Source organism: Lynx rufus, unplaced genomic scaffold, assembly GCF_022079265.1.
Source record: "Lynx rufus isolate CCGP_SWC_20201006 ecotype Redwood Valley unplaced genomic scaffold, mLynRuf1.p SCAF_20, whole genome shotgun sequence".
Lineage (NCBI taxonomy): Eukaryota > Metazoa > Chordata > Mammalia > Carnivora > Felidae > Lynx > Lynx rufus.
Genome location: NW_025814835.1, coordinates 2,393,202 through 2,416,060, shown reverse-complemented (window position 1 = coordinate 2,416,060; position 22,859 = coordinate 2,393,202). Strand labels below are relative to the sequence as shown.

The window sequence follows — 22,859 nt, the reverse complement described above, 5'->3', positions numbered from 1 at the left end:
TGACACGCCCCGGTGGTTTCCATCTGGCTCTGAATAAAACCAACGTTCTGTCCTCACTCTCCCAGCGCCAGTATCACCAACCCCACTTGCCCCACCCAATCTCTTCCGACCTCACAGCCCACAAATCTCCCCAGAGAGCGACACCCTAGCAACGCAGGCCTCCTCGTTCCTCAAACAGGACGAGCATCTTATTGCCCGAAGGCCGGTCTTTCTCGCTAGAATGTTCTATGCTTGGTATTCACAAGCTGCTGGTGTCCCCCCCAAAGTCCCATATTGAAAGCTAGCCCCCAACGTCATGGCATTAGGAGGTGGGCCTTTGGGGGGTGATCAGGTCACGAGGGAGAGCCCCACGAATGGGATCGGTGCCCTTGTAACTGATCCCATTCTGCCCCGAGGACACAGCGAGAAGGTCCTAGCTGTGGAACGAAAAGCAGGCCCTCCAAGTCTGGCCCTGCTCATGGACCGCGGCCCTCACAGCTCGGAAATAAATGTCCGTTGTTTATGGGTTACCTGGTCTACAGCATTTCCTTACAGCGTCCTGCACTGGCTGAGACAAAGGCTTTCTGCTTCCCTGTCTCCTGGTTCCCGCTCCCAAGTCAGCTTCTCCCAGACCTACCTCCTGATTCCTCTCTATGACGCCACCCTCCAACCACTCTCTTTCCTTCATCCTGTTTTCTTCTCCTTCATAGTATTTACCATACGGCATATCATGGGTTTGTTTCTGTTTAAGTGTCTTGTCTCCAAAATAAGACACAAAATCCATGGAGGAAGGGGCTCGGCTTTGTTCACTGCTTGATCTCCAGGACCTAAAATAGTTCCTAGCATGTAGCAGGTACTCAATGGTAACCAGGAAAAGAATAAAAATGGATCATATTCCTTCCCTTTTCCCATTTTGAGGTGGGGAAAAACCGGGTTAAAATGCAAAATCCAAACAATGTCAAAACGAGGGAGAGTAGCAGCAGCATGGAAACAGAAAACAGAAGAAAGTATAAAATAAAATGTTAAAATAAGTCCACGTCCGGGCGCCCAGGCAGCTCAGTCGGTTAAGTGTCTGATTCTTGGTTTCGACTCAAGTCATGATCTCACAGTTTGTGGGTTCGAGCCCCGCATCGGGCTCTGAGCTGTCGGTGTAGAGCCTGCTTGGGATTCTCTGTCTCCCTCTCTCTCTCTGCCCCTCCCCTGCTTGCTCTGTCTCTATCTCTGTCTTTCTCAAAATAAATAAATAAACATTAAAAAATAAAAATAAATAAAAGTAAGTTCACACAGATGACTAATAACAATAAATGTAAACAGACTAAAACTCACCAGTTAAAAAAATAGAGATTGTCAAATTGGATTTTATTTTATTTATTTATTTAAAAAAAATTTTTTTTAATGTTTATTTATTTTTGAGACAGAGACAGAGCATGAACAGGGGAGGGTCAGAGAGAGAAGGAGGCACAGAATCCGAAACAGGCTCCAGGCTCCGAGCTGTCAGCACAGAGCCCGATGCGGGGCTCGAACTCACGGAGTGCGAGATCATGACCTGAGCCGAAGTCGGCCGCTCAACCGACTGAGCCACCCGGGCACCCCAAATTGGATTTTAAAAGAATCCAGTTATGTGCTCCTTCTAAGAGATACCCCCTAAATCACAGGACATAGGAAGATTGCAAAAAATACAGAAGACCAATAAATAGCAAAGCCTGTTGGTGTATCTACCACAATACAGGACAATTTACACTTTAAGGGAAAAGTATTACCATACCGACCATATAACATTAAAATAAAGCAGAAACTCACAGCATATTATATAAGAACATATGCAGATGCCATAAATACGTCAGTAAATGATGAAAAGATAAGACGTTAGGTTACCTGGAGGTGGGAGGGCGGCGATGGAGGTTGTGATTTGCAAAGTACACAAAAGTGCCTCCAACTCTATTGATAATTTTTTTTTTTATTCTAAGCCGGATGATGGACGCGCGGGTAGTTAACATAATTTCATCAGATCTGTTCCATGTTGAAAATGGTTCATAATGATAATTAAAAAACCCTGTTTCCCATATCTGATGACAAATGACTTCCAACACAAGATCCATGAACGTGGAGGTCAGAGAACCCTTTGGGAAGAAAAGCAATACTGGCCGACAAGGCTTGGAGGCACCTTGCAGGGAAGGTGAGGCCCTTCTTGATTTAGCAAGATACTCTGCGAAACAAGTTACTTAAACTCAATTTCGGCCTCAGGGAAATGTGTGTGGACATTAGGAGAAATAGGTGAAGTACTCCGCACACGGTCAGTCAAGGAACTGCGTCAAAATCTTCCTGGAAATGAGGCAGAAGGGAACAGGGGAGGCAGAAGGGCAAATGCCATAGGGCGAGCCCCCAACCCCCTCCCCCGCCTCCCCCACCTGTGGGCCCTTGCCGGGGCCCCTGTGGATTCTTTGTCTCACATCCGCAGGAAACGGTGCACCCCGCTCAGCTTTGTGTGACCTGGCTGCGTCTGGCACATAAGGGACACTCAGTCATTATTTGGGGAGCGCTGCAAACACGGGGTCATCTTGGAAGTGAGTACAGGCGCATCCTGTCAAGGCTGCAGACACATGGGTTCGGCTCAGCTCTCCAGTTGGGAACCCGCAAGATTACACACAAGGATAATGCTTACTCACCACTAGCTCGCTCAGCTTCTGGTGTAGCCACGGTTCACAAGAGGGATGCAACACCAGGCGCGCTCTTTCCACCTCCTAAACACGTCTCGTCGCTGCTTGTGTTTGTGCCACTCGCATGAGAAACGTAGGGCAAAACTGACCTGAAGGTGGATGGTGGGAACACGACACCGTGAATTCCGGGCACGTTTGTAAAGAAAACTCAGAGGCGTTTCCTTTTTCCCCTGCTCGTTTCCTCCCTAGCGGTGGGAAGGGTGGGGGCGGGAGTAGGGATGTGACAAAACTCGGGTTGCAGCGCCCATTCCCGGGGCGGGAGCGCTCCCGCTGACAGCCACCCCGGGAGGGGGAGAGAGGAGCGGGCTGCGCCCCGGCCGCCTCCCCGCCCCGCGGCAGCCCGCTCGGCTCCCCCGGGCCGCGGGGGTGCGGCTCCCAGCAGCTGCCGCCCTCCCGGGCCGCACGCAGGTCCGCACCTCGCACAGGCGAGCGCGCGCGCCCCAGTCCGGGCGACGAGGTGGGCGGCGACCCATCCGGTAGGACCCGTCCCGTCTCTGCGCGCGCTGTGACCTCCGGGGGGAGCGGAGAGGCCCCCAGGGGCGCGGATCTCAGGGCGCTGTGTTTCCTACGTCTCGGGTGCACAGCGGAGGCCCCGGAGCACCCCCCGCCCCCCCCCCCCCCGTCTTCCCCTAAGAACCCTCGGGAAAGCGCTCGCCCTGTCGATCGCCTGGAATCCCTGCAAAAGCTGGGAGGGGAGACGCGGCGCCGCCGGCGTGGGGGCGCGGGCAGCCGTCTCCACCGACAGCGCGGTGCGCCGGCCGTGCTCGGAGCGACGCGGGAAGGGAGCGGCTCGTAGCAACAGGTGCAGCCCGAAGCCTCTCCCGGAACGAGGCAGCGGGCCAGGACCCAGGACCCGGTAAGGCGCCGAGGGGTCTCTCGGTGCGGCTGCCCTGGCGCGTCCCTCCTCCCCGGCTCGGGGCGGGTGCCGCGCAGAGGGACCCCCGCCCGGGAGGGTCCAGAGCGGGGCTCTCGGCACAGAGACGGTGCCAGTAGGCGCAGCCGCCGGGGCCTCGGGCTCGGGAACCCGCGCGCCCTGCGTGCTCGGGGCCGGGACCCCCGGCCGTCCTCGGAGCCTTCTTCCCCAGCAGGCGCCGTCGCCAGCGCGCCCGGGCGCCCCGCGCGGGCCATGGAGCCGGCAGCCGGGAACCTCAGCGACGGGAACGCGAGCGGCCCCGAGCCCCCAGCCCCGGAGCCCAGGCCGCTCTTCGGCATCGGCGTCGAGAACGTCGTCACCCTGGTGCTGTTCGGCCTGATCTTCGCGCTCGGCGTGCTGGGCAACAGCCTGGTGATCACCGTGCTGGCGCGCAGCAAGCCTGGCCGGCCGCGCAGCACCACCAACCTGTTCATCCTCAACCTGAGCATCGCCGACCTAGCCTACCTGCTCTTCTGCGTCCCCTTCCAGGCCACGGTCTACGCGCTGCCCTCCTGGGTGCTGGGCGCCTTCGTCTGCAAGTTCATCCACTACTTCTTCACCGTCTCCATGCTGGTCAGCATCTTCACGCTGGCCGCGATGTCCGTGGACCGCTACGTGGCCATCGTGCACTCCCGGCGCTCCTCCTCCCTGCGGGTGTCCCGCAACGCGCTGCTGGGCGTGGGCTTCATCTGGGCGCTGTCCATCGCCATGGCCTCGCCCGTGGCCTACCACCAGCGCCTCTTCCACTGGGAGGTCAGCAACCAGACCTTCTGCTGGGAGCAGTGGCCCAACCAGCGCCACAAGAAGGCCTACGTGGTGTGCACCTTCGTCTTCGGCTACCTGCTGCCGCTTCTGCTCATTTGCTTCTGCTACGCCAAGGTGGGCGCGCGGGGCGCGGGGCGCGGGGCGCGGGGCGCGGGGCGCGGGGCGCGGGGCGCGGGGCGCGGGGCGCGGGGCGCGGGGCGCGGGGCGCGGGGCGCGGGGCGCGGGGCGCGGGGCGCGGGGCGCGGGGCGCGGGGCGCGGGGCGCGGGCGGGCAGCTACCCTGGCCTGGGAGTAGCTCCTGGGTCCCCGTGCCCCTCTGGGAGCCCCTTGGACCTCGCTGTCTTGGGCGGTTCGGGTTGAGAACGGTCCCCAATGCACTTTGCCCTCGCCGGTCTGGTGGTGCGCGAGAAAGTTACTTGGAGTCCGGGAGACGCAGAACAAAGTGTGAGACTTCCCAGAGGTCCCGCCTCCCCTCGGCCTCCTGCCACCGCAGCCCTTGACCCCGAATTTGTCTTTGCTGCAGCGGGCAGCCGAGCGGTCAACGCCCACCTCTCAGAAGAGGAATCGGGCTCAGTTTTAGGCACTCAGACCCAGTCTCCAGGATGAAATCTCCGCGGCCCGAGTGCGGATCGGTTCCGAGCGTGCCCAGCAGGAGCGCGGCCCCGTGTTCCCTCCCCAGCGCTCTGCTGGGACGCCCTGCGTGGTGGCCCTGGTTCCCTTCCCGCTCTGTGAAGCCTTGCTCCTGGAGACGGTGTTTCGGATTTTATTTTACCCCAAGTTTAAGCTTTATAAGCCAGGTGCTAAGAGAATATTTCTTCACAGAATCTTGACCCTAGTCAGGACTGGGTGGGTTTCCAATTAGAAGGGTTGTGTAGACAATATTAGGTGATTCAGGCCTGAATCCCTAACTGTCCTCAAGAGATGCATTACTACACACGTGGCCCGGCTCTCCCTCCCTCTGTGGCCCAGCTCCCCCCTCCCTCTGTGGCCCAGCTCCCCCCTCCCTCTGTGGCCCAGCTCCCCCCTCCCTCTGTGGCCCAGCTCCCCCCTCCCTCTGTGGCCCAGCTCCCCCTCCTTCTGTGGCCCAGCTCCCCCCTCCCTCTGTGGCCCAGCTCCCCCCTCCCTCTGTCCTCTGCTCCTTGGAGCTCAGCAAACCCACACCGGGACTTGAAGAGGTCTTACCTACCAAAAGTCTTCAACTTTTTTGATGAACTCGTTTGTGTTTGAGTAAGAGTATCTGCTTAACCACATGACAGTCATTCGTGGGGGTAAAAACTCCAGTTCTCTGATGTACTGTGGGAGTATTATTACCACTAGGAAAACAGCTTTGTAGCCAAAATTTGAAATTCCTACCATTTTATTTTCATCTTCTTGTGTCTCTGATTCGGTTTCTGATAAGGCTGTGACTGTAGGGCCAGGAGTAACCAGATGACAGAGAGCAACAATTTCTTTTATTCCAGCAAAAATGGTTACTACAGCCCCCTGGTCTTTGTTTTCTCCTGCCCCATATTCTGTAGGTAGAGTCATATCTACTTGAATGGTCATAGTCTGGGATATTGTCTGGAAGAATGGCCTGCCTCAAGGGTTACATAGAAAGATATACCGAAGAGATAGGACAGGATAGAGCTTTTGGAAGATAGCTGTAGCTTAGCTCTTTTGTACATGCAAAAACAACAACAACCACAACAGCAAACAAAAAAACCTCATAAAAAATACACAAAAAACCCAAACCCAACAAACAACCAAAACAAAACAAAACAAAAACAAAACAAACAAAACAAAACAAAAAACAAAAAAGCAGGTGGTTGTACCAGCGCAGCGATCCACTGTGTGCACTGTCTCACTCAGTCTGCACAACCGTGGGGGTGGGAGCTATCTGAGAAAAGGGTTTTGGGGGAGGAAGGCAACTGACCCAGATTATGAAGCCGGTAAACGGTTCAGGAAGGGTTTTAATGCAGAGCCACCGGTTCCTGAGGGAGGGCCTTGGCAAGAGGAAGCTCGGGGCTAGAAGTGTCCTTAGAATATTCAGTGATAGACTGATAATCACCTAAAGTAGGCTGAAGCAGACCTTTCCTTCATTTCTCCAAAGTCCACAGGTCTTCTGAATGGAAATGACAAGGCAGATTTTTAGGAAAAATTAGGCTACATTTCCGTCGTTTGAGAGTTTATGAAAGCAAAGTTTATTTATTTATGAAAGTTTATTTATTTATGAAAGGAAAGTTTCAAAAAGAGCAAAGTTCAAAAAAGGGCAAAGTTTCAAAAGAGTTTTAAAACAATTCAACAAATATATAATCACTGGGAATTTTTTTTTTTTTTATAGGGAAATCATTTGCTTTGAAGCATAACTGGGAATTTCTCTCAAATTCAAGCTGATATTTGCAGAGTCACTCCAGGGTTTAAACAAGACCTTGGCTGTTTCTTTCTAGCTGATTTTCTTTGGCCCCATTGTTAGAGAACACTGTCCAGCTAATGGTTCTTCTTCTTGAATGTTAGGATCAGGACTGGCTGTTTCTCTAAGGCCCCGGACCAATGGCCACCATGAAAAATCACAAGTGTCCAAGAATTACATTTTTTCCCTTCTTCTTCTTCTTCTTCTTCTTCTTCTTCTTCTTCTTCTTCTCCTTTTTAACTCAACAAGGGAGTTGCATTCCAGTGTTGCCTTCTACTCCCCAAACCTTATGGCTTTGGTAGAACAGTTTGTGTCGGATAGTCCGCGAGAAACACGTAGAAGGCCCGGGCTGGACTGTGCCTGCCGTGCTCCCTCTTGCACAGGGGTGGCCCCTCCCCATCTTGCCTTAGAGGGAGTTCTTGTCTGGGACCCTCCACCATCTGACATGAGGGCAAACTCTTCACATACCCACCTGCCAGGTTCTGCCACGTCCCCAGAGACATATGCCGCCCGGGATGACCTTGGCTCAGGTTTGAACGCGCGCCTTCCTACACACGCTCCTAAGCGTATAGAACGATGGAGTGATGCCACCATGCTGCCATCGTCTTTTAAAGAAATGCGATTATGACCCATCATGATACCTTTGATGACCACCTCATCAAATGTATGCCACTATATGCATTATAATAGACCAATATATGCTCATAGTGTGGGTCCATGGACGGAAATACAGCTACTGAAGAAAACTATACTTGAGTGTTTTCTCCATGACCACTCACCATCCCACGGGAGTCTTGAAGTCGCTGAGATGTGATCCGACCGAGTTTACTGAAGGAGTCAATAGACCCTTGGGCAGCATTAGGAAGCAGATAGCCCTAGACTTTTCTGTTCGGCCTCCTCTCCAGGAGGATTTTGTTTTGCCACCTGTCCTCTGTTCGCTCTTCTTGTCCCTCGTCCTCCATGACCAGTGTCCTCCCGTGGTCTCTTGCTGGGAAGGCTGCCAGCAAGGAAACTCACTAGGCCCGTCCTTTCCAGGAAAGATCTCACCAAAGTTCTTCTTCTGTTTTTCTCTTACATTCCGTTTCTGGGACCCCGGGTTCTGTTGGCAGAACAGTTAACTCAGCCACTGTCAACATATCGGAAGCGATCCTGCATGTCACTGTAAGACTTGTCACGTTGGAGGTGATGACACCCCACTGTTGGAAGAGAAGTAGCTCAGTAGGGCTGCGAATTTGGAGTCAGAAGTTCAAACCCCAAAGATGTCTGCTTAACTTGCGTGGAGCCCACGGAGTTGGTAAAGAAATCCTGTAGTCTCTTAATTTAGGGTATAACAGATCATTCCAGAAGTGCCACATCCAGCTGAGTGCTGCGGGCTTGTGCAGTGTTCCAAATGGATTGCATTATTTCCAGGCCGAGGTGCTAGAGGGAAGCCAGAAAATGTCTGGAATGTGGTTTCTAGTTCTCTCAGAGACTCATCTGGGAAATGATGGAGAAGTCCAAGCCCTGAGTCACCCAGAGGCTCATTTTCCTTAGATGCCACTCAGATGGGATACAAAACTCAACTCAAGTATGAATCTGCAGGCTTGGCTCAGGTGTGTGAGAGCAAGCTTACGCTGCAAATTCCCACACATAGCCCAAATGTTTCACGTCACTTCTCCCGACTATGACGTCGACAAGAGGAGACAAAAATAGTTTCTCTAATGAACGAAGCCAGTGTCTGTCAGGAGATCCTCTGACAGGGATATTAATTGTAAAACCTTGCTAAATAGTCTACAAATCCCCCGAGAAGCTGAATTCCCCAAATGTGAGTTTTCTAAAAGCATGGCGAGGTGGGTAGAATTAGAATAAAGAACGTGAGGAGATTGGATGGGTGGTAATTTGCTTTAAGGAGCCCACAACAGGAAAACAGAAGGAATAAGTTGCGGCAAACATGGCCTGCACGGAAGAATTCTCTGCTGGTATCATCGTGATTTGCTCGCTTGCTGGCTTCCTGCATTGGACGGTTCACTGGAAGGAGACTTCTAGCGTTTCCACTTATCTAGGATTTAGCATTGCGTCTGACATGTAATAGGGGCCTAGCGATTGTTACAACGTGGAAGCTCGGGGAAATCTGAGGTGAAAGGCAGACCAGTAGGGATGCATCCATGCATATCTGCGTTTTTCTGGACAAAACCCCAGAGCCACACAACGCAGGGCTCTCTGCAAACAGCTGCTAGGAGCACAAACGTCCCCTGGATGCCCCTGAATGTTAGAGGAACAGACGTGTTTGGCGGTTCATGTTCGGTGAGACTTTGCCACCTTAAGGGATTTCCACGTGAATGACTTTGCAGTGTGATTCCCGTGCCAGGAGGTCGAGGATTATCAGTGCCAATCAGACGGTGAACCGTGGGCAGGAGGCAATCGGTTTAATCAGTCTGTGTTTTCCAGGTCCTCAATCATTTGCATAAAAAGTTGAAGAACATGTCAAAGAAGTCAGAAGCATCGAAGAAAAAGGTAATATTCCCAAATATATATTGTATATGTCGCATGTTAGAGCCTAGTTCATTTTTATTCCTAATTATCCTAATATCCACCCATTGCCTACGAAATTTAGGATCCTTGGTGCAGATAGGATAGGATAGGGGATAGGAATGGGAAGTCAGCTCCCCCGGGCGTCACAGCGACCAGAGGCTGCATTAAAACTTAGACGGAGGTTTGGAGAGATGAGGAAACATATATTTTTTGGATTCTGAGCCTCTTTAGGAGGCGTGTTCTAAGTTGATTAGGACAGAAGAAGGTAGAGTTGCTGACATCCTTCATTTGCACAAAACCATTTTATTGTGCATTTACCATCGCTGATGTGATATCAGAAGGTTTTGGCTTAACTGTCTTTTCAGGGAACATTATTATTATTTAAGACGTTTTAAAAATGTTTATTTATTTTTGAGAGAGAGAGAGCCAGCACAAGCCGGGGAGGGGCAGAGAGAGAGAGGGAGACACAGAATCCAAAGCAGGCTCCAGGCTCCGAACTGTCAGCACAGAGCCCGATGCGGGGCTGGAACTCATGAACTGTGGGATCATGACCTGAACTGAAGTTGGACGCTTAACCGACGGAGCCCCCCAGGCGCCCCACAGAGAATATTGTTGTAATATGTCCCCTAAGCCCCAAGATCAGATGTATTGTCCTCTCTTCCTCCCTGACTTGTCCTGACGGATGCTGGTTCCCCGGCAGGGGTGGGGGGAGAATTAAATATGAAAGGGTCCCCAAGGGGAATTTTTCCCACTTTTAATTGTCTTTCTCCTCCGGTGAATCCTGATTTAAATAAGCTTCTCCTGAGTAATATTAAAGCATTTAACATCCTGGTATTTGTTACAGTTCGCATTTTGAGAAAAAACTAAGTTACAAGTCAGGATTAATCTAACTCTTACACATCTTTGACTTTAGAAAGTGGACAAGATGTTTAGGGAGGGGATTATAGCCAGGCATTTTTTACCTGCAAATATTTCATAACATCTGAAAGCACCTTGCTTGTCCTCACAACTACTTTTTTATGGCCAATAAAACGGAACTCGCAGGACTTACAGTGTCATTATATTTATTTTTAAAAATTCTACTTACATAAAGCACAGCTCTTCTTGACTTTCCTGGTTTATAATATGGCTGAAAACACATCTGCTGTCGGACTCGATGACGAGAAGGGGTAGGAGCTGCTTAGAAAGCATGAAGTTCGGCCTGGATTCCAAGTTCGATCGTGTGGCCTTCCGCATATCCCCCTAAGAGTGAACGGCGGAGCATATGTAACGAGGCCGTCTTGCCTCTTCCGGCCACTGATGCGTCCGTAGGCTTTATTTTGCTTCTGGATTCCTTTCAACGGCCACCGCCGTCCAGTTGTGTGACTGGAGTGAACCCTAAAGCTGGTCTTTCCTTTCTCTGTTCTCCGTGATGTCGTGCTGGACTATTTCCATTTTTGTAGTCCGCCTCTCAGTTTGTCCTCTGAGCCACTCACCTCCAAGAAGATTATCGACTGCAAACAATTAAGGACTGTAATTCCCTCTGGGAAAGTTCCTCATGGAGTCCTCGCCCTCCAGGGCCAGAGCCAGCCCCTGGGGCTGGAAGGGGCCCTGGTTCCCTGTGGTCACAACTCTGCGGGGGGAGAGACATACTTTTAGCTGTGCGGAGTGAGGCCGGGTAGGTGGGGGAGTGTCTTTGGGAGGAACTGGACTGGGGCACCTCCACAGAGGAGAAGCCCCTGGGCCGTGTGCACGCTCCTTACTAGGGTAAGAGGTTCACGCTTAGCAAAGGACGGAAGTCAAACGCTTCCTTAACATTGGCCGCACGTGTTTGCGGGCTTGGCTACTGTCGGTGTCTGTGTTTGCAAAGTGTTGCAGAGAAATCGCTGCAGTCTCACAGTGGAAAGAATGAAAATAGATCCTGTAAGAAGTCATTAGAAAAGTTTCTGCTTTATAGCCAAGAATACTGATTAGCAATTAGTTTAAAGGTTGTGTTTAGTTTTATGTGTGTGTGTGTATGCATGTATGTATACGTGTATAGGCACACATATATGCATATACTGTGCTATAGATTGCACATGTGCATGTGTATGTATGTGTGTATGTGTGTATTGTGTGTGTGTGCATAAAATATACGTGTTACATGCATGTATATATTACATGTGCACATATATATTACATGTCTTATAGATTATGTGAGTGTGTATGTGTGTGCATGTATGTGCATATATTATGTATGCATACATAACAGAAATGTGTACATATGCATGTGAGTGGGTACATATACACGTGTATATCTTGTACATGTGCACAGCGTATAATATACCTGTGTATATGTGCGCTGGGTACATATTTAAACGCGTGTCTATCACATACGCACGTGTAAATGTAATTCCTACCATAGGAGAAGGTGTAGCATTGAGAGGTGGGCAGATTTTCTCTTCCGTTTTCAGAGCCTCTGACCCTCACCAGCCCTGAACAGATGTCAGTTCTCTTCTGATACATTTAATCGCCTCCTTGTTTGCATAGAACAAATAAGGTGCAGTGTTGGGGGTGGTGCGCACGCCCGCGTCTGAGCAAGAGGCGGGGTGGGGTTGGGGGCAGGGTGAGAAGAGGGCAAAGGGCGGAGAGGTGGAGGAGGACGAGGGGAGAGGGTTCTGGTAGAGAAGCCGGGGTGGGCCGCTCCTTCCCGGAGGCAGAGACGGGTCGACTCCTGGCGGACACTCCCTCCCGCAGGGCTCAGCACGGGGAGGCGCTGGGCAGGTGCACGCTCGGGGCTGGTTTTCCAGTTCGCTCAGCTCAGCGTCCCTCGTGTCGCGGCCCCTCCCCCCATGGTGGGTAGGCTCCCTTCCTCCACGCCGTGTCCACCCACACCGGGGCTCCGCTTCAGGTGCATGAGGGGCGTGGGGCAGAGAGGCCTTCCATGAACATGCTCAACACCCTTCACGTTTGGAGGAACATACATAGGGCGACATCTCCACGGCAGAAAATACTAGAAAGAATAGGAGAGCCCTGCGGTTGGTTCCACGCTCTGCCCGAGCCCCGCCACACGTGAAGACGGGTTTCCTGGTGCAAGGCTGATGGGATACTGAAACGAGGCTCCCAGATCATCTCTGGAAGACTTCAGAATGGGACGGACGTCGTAGTGGGCGGGTCCCTCGCAGGGGACACTGGACTAGAGGCTGCGCTGACCCCCCTGACAACCTGGGCTCCCTCGGCACCTGAAGTAACCCGGCAAGCTCTTTGGCTGCCATTGATACGATCTAGGGAAAGTTTTCATCATTTTCTTCTTTCGGTCACCTTTTTCTTCCCAGCCAAGCTCCATTAGACATGTTGCGAGTACGGTCCTTTGAAGAAAGAACAGATGTCTCAGAAGACGTTGCAAAAGAACATCTTACAGGAGGAAGAGAGATTCATGTTTTTCAGATACTTTCAGTAGAAGGAGCAAAAAAGCACGCTAATCAAGGGCCCAGTCTCAAGGACAGTAAAGCATCTGGAGATTTTGTACATAACTCTGAAGGAGGACTTTTTCTGTGTCAGAAGATAGTGTCGGGAGTCTAGACACGACACGGACAGATGAGGCAAGCCATAGGGGCACGGGGTTCAACTGCCTCTCGGACTAAGGCAAGTGGTGTCAGAAGAAGTGCAAAAAAGTCACGTAAGAAATCAAGAGCAATCAGCCTCATTCTCCACAGACGGGAACGCTCTCTTGCATTCTGACGTCTCACCTAGGAGAGCAAGGAGCCTTTTCCAGGCTTCCTGGGGAAAAGTCATGGTTCAGCCTTGGCGGCTGTCAGAGTTGAGGAAGCGGCTTTGCCTTTAATTGGAGACGGGGACGATAATTTGCTTTTGCTGTGGCTGGTCTGGAATTCACCAGGGGTTTTTCAAATGCCACTGAGCTTTTTAGAAAGAAAGGCAGATTCCTGGGTAAGTCCCCAATAGCCCCCACCCCTGCACTGCGATGTGGGGCACGAGGCCTAGATGTTTGGATTTTAACAAGCAGTGTCCTGGGGAGTGATCAGCACAGGGAGGCACTTCCGTCTCAGGTTTGGGACTTGTCCCATGTGTTACTCTGACCAGCTCTTTAGGTTGCAGTCGGTCGCTATTCTGCCCGCGTGGACTCCTGTCCTGTGGCCGCCGTCTCCTCGGCTGGGTCGGGACCCGCAGGGAGACGGAAGAAGACGGACGTGTCCTGTCCCCAGCTACACTAACCTGGACGCGTTCGCCCAAACGTCGCCGAGGCTGATTTGGAGTCAACCCGCGTGCAGGGCGCGGAGTCGCCATCAGCTAAGAGAACATCAGTCCGAGGGACTGAGATGCCTGATGAGGCTGGGAGAAAATAGCAAATCCCCGAGGATGTGCAGCTGGCAGCAGCCGTGCCGTTTAATTCTTTGGGAAGAGCCTTAGATGGATGATCGAGTTTATGTAAGTGCCCACCAAGTATTTTCCCCCCAAGAACTACTAAATTGCAATCCCCTCGTATTCAAAGCTCCCAGAGAGCCTTGTCCGTGGTTCTGAGGAGGCCAGTGGAATTAACTAAAAACAGAAAGGTACGTTTTGAATGAACTGCAAACAGAAAATACACCACACTCATGCGTATCGCCCTTGCCCTATGGACTTTGATACATTGTGGATCCTATCAGTAGGCTGCTGGGGGTCGATTTCTGTCCTAAGCGTGGCACTTACTAGAAACTTCCTGAAAGAGGCACTGAAAGGGGATATCCAGAGGGTATTTGTTTGGGGAAGCAGAGAGATGTTCTCATTGTCTTAGAAAGAAAAGACGATGTGTTCTGTTCTATTTGTAGGTATAATTACGCCCAGATTGTTTTTGATTAAATCATCTGGGGATGGAACCTCTCATGCGCTAATGGATAAGAGCATCGATGGCAGACAATCTGTTAATACGTGTGGGCAAATCTCTTGTTTGCTCTGTGCGCCCTGCAGGAAGCAGCTTTACTATGCAATCCTGCCGCCCTACAAAAACCTGTTGTCAGGTTTTACCTGAGTTCTTTTAAGTGTCTGACTGGACCAGGTACGGCCAGAGCCACGTCACCGGGGCACGGAGTTGAGCCCCGGGCCTCTGTACACAATCCACGGAGCCCCGTGATGGTGAGCTTAGCTGTCGTCTCCTGCCCCTCCTGACGCTGCGTTTGCCCCGGCCTTGCCCTGCAGTCCCACCCTCCTGCCGCATCCCTGCCTCTACCCGGTCGAAGAACGACCGGCTTCTGACCCGTGTCTCTGACGCGCGTGTCTGCGTGTGCTGCCCTCGGAGTGGGCGGCTCCCTGCTGCCGTCCTGGCTGGTCCGGCCGCTAATTCACGGCGTGGGTGGAGGGCACATCCTGGCGGGGACACAGCCCTCGGGGCAGTGCCAGGGGGGGTGGGGGCGCCGGGCGCGAGGCGGCAGGTTCAGTTGTGCTGTGACGGTGACGTCCTCGTCTCGGAACCACCTCCCCCGTGTCCAGCCCTCGTCCTGCGCGAGGACGTGACAATGAGCGCCCCTGGGTTCTGTCACCTTCCTTCTGCCTCTGTCCTCCCAACCCTCCTTCCCCTTATCCGTCCGTTCGGTCGGGACTGGTGCTGTGCAGAAGGGAAGGCAGAGGGGCGCCGTCAGGGAATCTTGGGCTCCACCTCGGTGCCCCGGCAGGGAGGTGGGGGAAGGTGCATGGTTGCCTTTTCCCGTCGGGGTGGGGTGGGGTGGGGCGGCGGGTGCTGCAGACTTCCACGTGTCCACGTGTCCCCTCCACAAATTCAGGCGGCCCGGACTCACAGTCTGAGGAAGAAGATTCCTAATCCCCAGTCGAGGGGCTCCAAGTCCCTATCTCTCACATCCTCTGCGAGCGGTGGACCTACTGGCGAGGTGACCTAGGAGCTGGCAGTGCTGCGTGTGGGGGCTGGGCACGTGTCCTCGCCTGGTTTGTCTGGAGGGCTGAGCGACCGTTGTCCTGTGGGTCCCTGATCGCCCGCCCAAGTGCTGCACAGGCAGCCCCCGGAGACGGGGCTGGTGGTGACCAGGCAGACTTCGTAAGCTTTTCTTTCCCCATGTCTGAGCGTTCGGAGCACGCGCTTGGGGTCACCTGACCCGGCTTCGGGCTCTGACTTGGCCTCCGGCTCTGGAACGCCAGGCACCTGTCTCGACCGTTCTGCACCTCAGCGTCCTCATCTAGGAGCCGTGATCCCGGCAGGCCCCGCTTCGTGCCCGCCGCCGGCGGTCAGGCAGTGACCATCAGCCACACTCCACTGCCCGGGGGCCGCTGTGCCCATCTGGCAGTCAGGGCCCTGCTCGGTTCCTGGGGGGGAAGAGGGGAGGCCTCCCAGGAGGGGAGACCTTTCAAGGAAGGAGCCAGCGTCAGGTTTTTGTTTCCAAAACGTTGAGACCAGAATCTTCTGTTTGGAGCCGTAGACACAGAGTTTCCAGCTAATCACAAGGCTAATTATCTAGTTGTTGCCTTTCCGACATGTACCAAACCAGCTGCCCTGAAACGCAGGAGAAGTGGTTCTCGGGCTCGACCCCAGCCCTTTAGGTGTGCGCCCACGGGGAAGGTGATGGGCTCCCCCACGAAGTGGGGTGCAGACGGGAAGCAGGAGGGAGGGCTCCTCTTGTGCTGAGGTCTTCGATCAGGTGCGGCTTTCTTCCATCGCCTGCTTGGCACAAATCTCCAAGGAAACACGTGGGTGTCCTGCCCCGGCCTCCAGGTGTTTTCAGATTTAGGGAGAGCAAGGGAAGGGTTACGGTAGGTGCAAGCTAAAAATGGGGCTCATCAGCCCACAGACAGAAACAGAGATGGCTTTCCGGAATGCATCAGTGCGTTGGGGTCTTTCACTGGCCAAAGGTGAACGAGGAGAAATAAAGAAATACACCGTCTGTTGAGGCAGCCGTTCAGAGAGGGTTCGAGCGCCCATCCGAGCTGCCCGCTGGTGAACCTGTCTCTGCGTGTGCTGCTGGCTTCAGAGCTCTGCAGGCTTTAAGGTGACAGTGTTTAATCTCTGCACGTTTATAGTTCCACGGTCCCAAAGACACAGCCCGTAATCCACACGCATCTCACGTACGTGGTAAAGTTACCCCATGGCAGGTCCTGGACAAGTTTTGAACAGAACCGTTATATGAAGTGACAGTTCAGCAGAGTTAGCATCCGTTTGATTGCGTGGTGATACACATAACATTTTCTTAGAGCATGTTTTGAAACTCTGGAACATTCTTTGCCTGCTGTAATTGACGCACTTCCTGTATTTTCTTCTTCTTCTTCTAGACCGCGCAGACGGTTCTGGTGGTGGTTGTGGTTTTTGGGATCTCCTGGCTGCCACATCATGTCATCAATCTCTGGGCCGAGTTTGGGGTTTTCCCGCTGACCCCCGTCTCCTTCCTCTTCAGAATCGCCGCTCACTGCCTGGCCTACAGTAATTCCTCGGTGAATCCTATCATATACGCTTTTCTCTCGGAAAATTTTAGGAAGGCCTATAAGCAAGTGTTCAAGTGCCACACGCGCAATGAGTCACCTCTTAATGATACGAAAGAAAATAAAAGTCGCATAGATACCCCGCCATCCACCAATTGCACTCACGTGTGAGAGTGTTAGAGTGCTCGTGTGGAGTCTCAGAGCACGGTACGACGAGGGGTTAGCAAACCTGCAACTTCTTGTGCTCATGACAAGTCGCATCATTTTAGTTCCACTTGTTTTTGAAAACAATACTTTGATCCATTTAGGAAATCTCGAGGTCTAGTAAAGATTGTTTCTAAATTTTATTTCAAAAACAAAAGGGAATGTTACATAGTTTTTTACACCTTTACAGAAACGAAAGGTTACTAGAATTCCATCGACATGTTCAATTCTTCATAGGACAGCCTACAAAGATGGTCAGGAATACTGGCGATCTACATTTTGAAGCCAGTTTATTTAGGAAAAAACACATGTATGTGTTAATTCTTCAATTTTAAGAAACGAGGTAATATTGCGAGGTATGTGTTTCAAAATATGATCATGGATACACGATCAAAGTTTGACCTGGATTTCATTTTTTTTGTGGCCATTTATATAGAGGCGCATCTGTTAAATGGCAGTGAGACTTTGCCAAGTCGATTTGCACCGGCCTCATTTGCCCCCAACTGTAAATAGTGAACATGGTTTCCGGAGATGAGCTTCACCTGTCTGTGGTCATGAGGGCCCATTAACTTCATCTCCGGAGACCAGCCCAGCGGCACAGCGGTGACTCAGGGTGACGGACATTGGCCGGGCCACTTAAAACTATTCTGCGATGTAGGCTTTGCAGAGTTACCTAAAAAAAAAAAATCAGGGAAAATGCCAAGGACAACTATTCTAATAGTGGAAGCTTCCAGTGAGATCCAAGAGGGAACGTGGTCATTAAAGTTTTACAAATATATCGCCCAGGGTATTTTGTGTGCCTTGAGTGGAACTGAGCCAAAAGGGAGTTAAAAAAAATGCCAGTGAGGATGATATGTGGGTAGTTTCTATGGGGCTGGGGAGAAGTCAGAATCCAGTAAGACACATGTGGAAAGCATACGCAACATGTGATTCAGATAACATTAGAAGAAAAGGAATCTTCTGAGTAGGTATACCCAGGGATATATGTTGGACAAACACATGCTTTGTTTCATTAAATTTGTAGTAATGTTAAATGCACATTTACCCCCAATATTACTTCCTCGAAAATGATCATACGCTGAATTTCAAATGTACTTTTCATGACAATTTCGTATTTATTCATGTGTAGAATGAAAAACATGGGATGAAGAGATTAAATTATTCTACCTTAGAACAGTAGTTTTCAGACTCCAGGACTTTGCTATATTTTGTGAGAATACAACACCAGGAAGACTTTTTGAAAAAGGATTTAGTGTAATGCACACCCGTGTCAAATCAGGATTCCATAGGAAATATCAAATTTTAGATGAAAAAACTCGATATAAGTCTTTGCATGTTAAATTTTCCAGCTGATGAATTCATTGTCACTAATCACACTCCTCCAGCAAATGGCATTTACATTTGCAATGCTTGAACTGATTCTCTAGCCAGAATAGGAGAAAATTCTTCGAAAGGATGGGAAATCATGAGCTCTCAAGTTTGGTGGCTAGGGAAAGAAGTTGCATGTATGTGTGATGCCAGTGTTTTAGAGGACAGCCTAAGTCCTTTGCATGGAAAATTCTTTGCACTTTATTCAAATACAGCCGCAGAAACATTGTACCCTGACAGTGATACCTCATGTGCTTTGTGGAACTTGAAGTCGCCATTGCAGACGCCAGAACAGGTCGTGTGTGTGTGTGTGTGTGAACCCCCACAGCTGTACAAAGAGGTGCCTCCTGGTGGCCTTTGGACTTGCATGGTCGACAAAGGCTTCCTGCACCCTGGCTGTTCCTTTGTTTTCCTCTTGTGATTCCTCCACACACGGAAGTATTCGAAGAAATGCCGGACCTAATGTTTCTGTTTTCTACGAAGCACGTGGAAGATGTATTTACGTACCCACCCGTGTTCCCTTGGTCCATCCCATTTGTGGCTGGCGTGACGGAAGCCAGAAGCATAGCGCCAGAGTCGTAGCCGGCACCTGCAAAACCTCCCATTTGCTGAGTGTACATGCGGACCCGTTAGATAGGGTATTTTTCCCGTCCATCGGCATTTAAGTCAATTCCTCTTATTCAGAGCCTAGGTGGTCCACTGGTGTAACAAACTTTGAGGCTGATGATGACTCGGGTCCTGCGAAGATCTGAACCTCTGTGAAGCTGTCTGCGTGAGGAGTTCCAGAAGGACTGGAACAGACTTCAGTTGCCCAGAGAGGCGTCAGAGTGTCTTGCATTGACCAAGCGCGTGCTTCCTAGGTGGCGGTTTTTCTAACCTATAATTAACGCAACCAAGTCAGAAGCACCTTTGCTTCCTCCTTTAAATAAAGAAGGCCTCCCTAGGACACGCTTTTCCTTGCAGCAGCCAGACTAACGGACAAATGCTGCATTTGCCTTTGAAGTTGGGCGGCTTGCACACCATGTTTTTCAGTGCACTTCAAAGAGAATTGATGTCGTCTCCTTAGATTTGGCTGCCTCGGTACCAGAAGGCGGTTGTGATTTTTTTCTGGGCTTTTAGTTTTTCACATTTGGACACTAGCTCTGGAATATTTAAATGGCCGAAATGCTGGCTGCTTCACACGGATGGGGACGGGTTTCAGTCTCCTACTGATGAATATAGTGACGTGGTTGGAACGACTTTCTCACCCCGCGACCCCAGGAGATACCTTAAGTAGACGCTGTCTGCGTTCTGACCACGTGTGTCCTCAGCAATGTGGGGACAGAGGCCATTTTCTGAATACTTTAGGTAAATATTTTCGCCTTTAATGAAATCGTTCAATGCACACCTTAGGAGTAAAACAGTCATTTCCTTCTCTTCCTCCGCCCCCACCCTCTTGTGCTTTTCTCGAAATGTGCTTCTATCCCGAGTTTCTCACTCTCGTATCTACCCTGGTGAAATCCGGCCTTCGACTCAGATGTGATGAGTTACAGTGAACAGAGAAGGCGCTTGCTGAACCACTCGTGAGTCACTCGTGTGTCAACTTTAACTTGCGGCCTCGAGGATGATTGCATTTGCTCAGCGCCTCAGATGCGGGGAGACGGTGCAGTCGTAGTCCCCGAGTGTTAGCGGAAACCGGGGGCCAGGCTTCTTCTGAGCAGGAGAGAATAACTTAGCGAGACATTCATTTCCTCTCCACAGATGCTTGCGGGTCCCCAAACGCCCGCGTTGAAGCAGCATTGCGTAAAATAAAACCATGTACAGCTTCCCCCTCTTCTTTGCCTAAAAGGATATTTTAAATGCATGTATGTAAACCACATAGTCCTGTAATTGGGGTAAATCTATCAATGTGGCTGCTTCCACCGGACCCTTCTCTTCTGAAATTTGTAAATTGTGATCGACACTGACTGCAGGGATCTCCCACGTTTGAAATTTGTAACCGGCTTTCTTCCTAAGGCGATCCTGTTCTTGGCCGTTAGAAAGTGCTCCCTATTAGGCTGTTCGTCAAGTGGATGTTACGGACTTGTGTATTATAAAAAAGCCATCTATACGAGGAGTAGGTGGCCCCAAATGCTGATGGCCACCTATTGTCTTAGGAAGAAAAAATGACAGGATGGCAGTTGTATTTCAATTTATAATGTACTTTGATTTTTCTCTTTTAGAAGAGGAAAAGTTGGGGCTGAGGAACAACTGAACGCACCGACCACGTCTTCGGTGTGGGCTGTGTCTGCGGAAGGCCAGCATGTCTGGGGAGGGTGTCGGATGTGTGTTTAGTGTCTCAGGCGTGGCAGATTCACTCACAGTCACCTTTGTCACTCTGGCTGCCCTGCTGGGCCTCTGGGACAGGCACATCTGCTTGATTGGGCGTGATCTTTAGGAACATTAGCAGGCCGGTGCATTTGCACCTCTGCTGGGCTCAGCACCGCTCACCGCTGGCTCCCGAGCTCGCGCTCAGCACACCCCTCTGCCAGAACTCGGGTTGTGTCCTGGGCGCAGCTGTGGCGGGAGGGGCCTTTCTAGGGGGTGAGGAGGAAGGTCTTAGCTCTGAAAACACTGTGGAGACGACCTCAGCTGGACTCGCTTTGTCTGTTCTGACCTTGGCTGAGTTTTCTCTATTTAAACAACTGCATGGAGAACCGATTTCATAGAGAAGGGTTTTGATGTCACTTTGGGGGTGGAAAGCCTCATCCTTTCTGCTGGGGAGCAGATCTCTGGATATCTTTAGGTACGTTGTGCCAGTCCAGATTTTCAGCATTAGGGAAGGCAAAACAAAGATCACCAGCTGCATCGACTGGAACCGGGATCCACCATTCAGAGTCTTTACTCTCAGGCAGTGATGATCATTAAGGTGACCTATAAACTGGGATGAACCTTGTGGTCCACTCTGGGTTTTCTACAGGCCACCACGCACTATATATGGAGCCTTCAAAAGATTGAATATTGACTGTTAAAACGGAACCTACTTTTGTGTGCTTGTTCTCAAGACCACTGTGGATCTGTTAAGCTCCTTTTTCTCCTGTGGTGGGCTTGTTCCGGGCAGTGGGTAAAACGGGGTGGTCCCGGGAGGGGACGGTGAAGAAAGGAAGTGACTGGCAGCATCTTACGCTGTGGTGAGCATCAGTGCGAGTGTAAGCACACCTCCAGGCACCGGAAGGGCGGTGAGGCCACGCCTCCAGGTACCGGAAAGGCGGTGAGGCCACGCCTCCAGGTACCGGAAAAGCGGTGAGGCCACGCCTCCAGGTACTGGAAAGGCGGTGAGGCCACGCCTCCAGGTACCGGAAAGGCGGTGGAAGCCACGCCTCCAGGTACCGGAAAGGCGGTGGGGGCCAATCTTGTCCGGAGCGATTTGTGTGTGTGTGTGTGTGTGTGTGTGTGTGTGTGGCAAGGTGCCCATGTTGCCAGCATTGTTGATGTGGCAGATGAAGTAGGAAGTTTGGCTGTGACGGGACATGCCCACTTGTGGAGCGGGGTACCAGTGACGGAATGGGAGCCTTTGGGATGTAACGGCTGTGTCTTGAATGTTCACAAGATGGCAGAGCATCACCTGGGTGTTGGTGGTAGACCCTGCTCCTTGGGGACTCCGGATGGTGTAGATCTTCGACCGTGCACGGAGGCAGGAGAGTGCGAACTCGGGGGACAGGCACCAGGTGTGTCCTCTGCTGTTCAACCAGAGGGCATCTGCTTCCTCTGCCCTTGGATTTCCATGTCAGGTTTTGCTGAAAGTTAGAAACAATTAATCCAAGGCACACGTTACCCATTGTTTGTATTGGATTTTTCTGGTCACGCCTCCACTCACTGTTTGTATTACTTATGCAACTTGTGACCTTATCTGTTCTCCCCTGCTCCTTTCTTAAGGTCAATCGTATTTCTGTGCTTGAGATCCTCCAGATTTTGTCATCGTTGAGGGATCCCTGAATGACCCAAGTCCAACACTTTTCCTATCTTCATTGTTCGGCCGGGCTCATGACATTTTCCTGGTTACCCTATCCATATCCCTCCCTTTAACAGTGAAGTGTCGGAAACACAAGCTTTAAGAGAAAAGTTCCTTTTGTAAGGATCACAGATGACCAGTTTCTTCAGAGAATCGAAAGGCAGTAGAGCAGGCCCATGGGCACGTCTGTCCTGAGGGCCCTCTTTGGGGTGCTGGCTCTGGTGAAGTCACACCCACAAGAGCTCGTGTCCTGTGAGTGACTGTCACAGCAGATGGGAGTCAGGAGGTGGGCACCTGGCTGTGGCTGCAGCAGGTCTCCGGGCGCGCTCCCTCTGCTTCTGCAGGTTGAGCCGTCCCGACCTACCCTGCCCCTCCCTGCATCCACTTTGCCAAGAGATTGGACCAGGCAAATGGCCTATGATCCCTGGGCCAGAAAGAGCTCTTTCTGACGTGTCAGGAGTGAAGGCAAAATATAGGTGAGCACCTTGGGGCCCAGAGCAGCCAAAATGAAGGGGTCAGAATGGGTGTCTTGCCATTTAACCTGCTATCATAGGTACCGCTAGTTAAACAGTCTCCATTTGAAAACCACAAAAGTCCAAGAAAGCAGAAGCACGTGGGGAGGCGGAAACCTTCCCATCTCCTTAGGAAGAAAAACGCAATGTAAACATGC

The 22,859-nt window shown here is 51.5% G+C and overlaps 1 protein-coding gene across 1 annotated transcript; it reads left to right on the top strand.

The window, feature by feature from the left end:
• The first annotated feature begins 3,822 nt into the window (after nt 1-3,822).
• GALR1 (galanin receptor 1) lies at nt 3,823-16,818 on the top strand. Its single transcript, XM_047086171.1, has 3 exons — nt 3,823-4,488; nt 9,190-9,255; nt 16,501-16,818. Exons 1-3 carry the CDS (start codon nt 3,823-3,825, stop codon nt 16,816-16,818), a joined length of 1,050 nt encoding a protein of 349 aa, XP_046942127.1.
• Nucleotides 16,819-22,859: the final 6,041 nt, after the last annotated feature.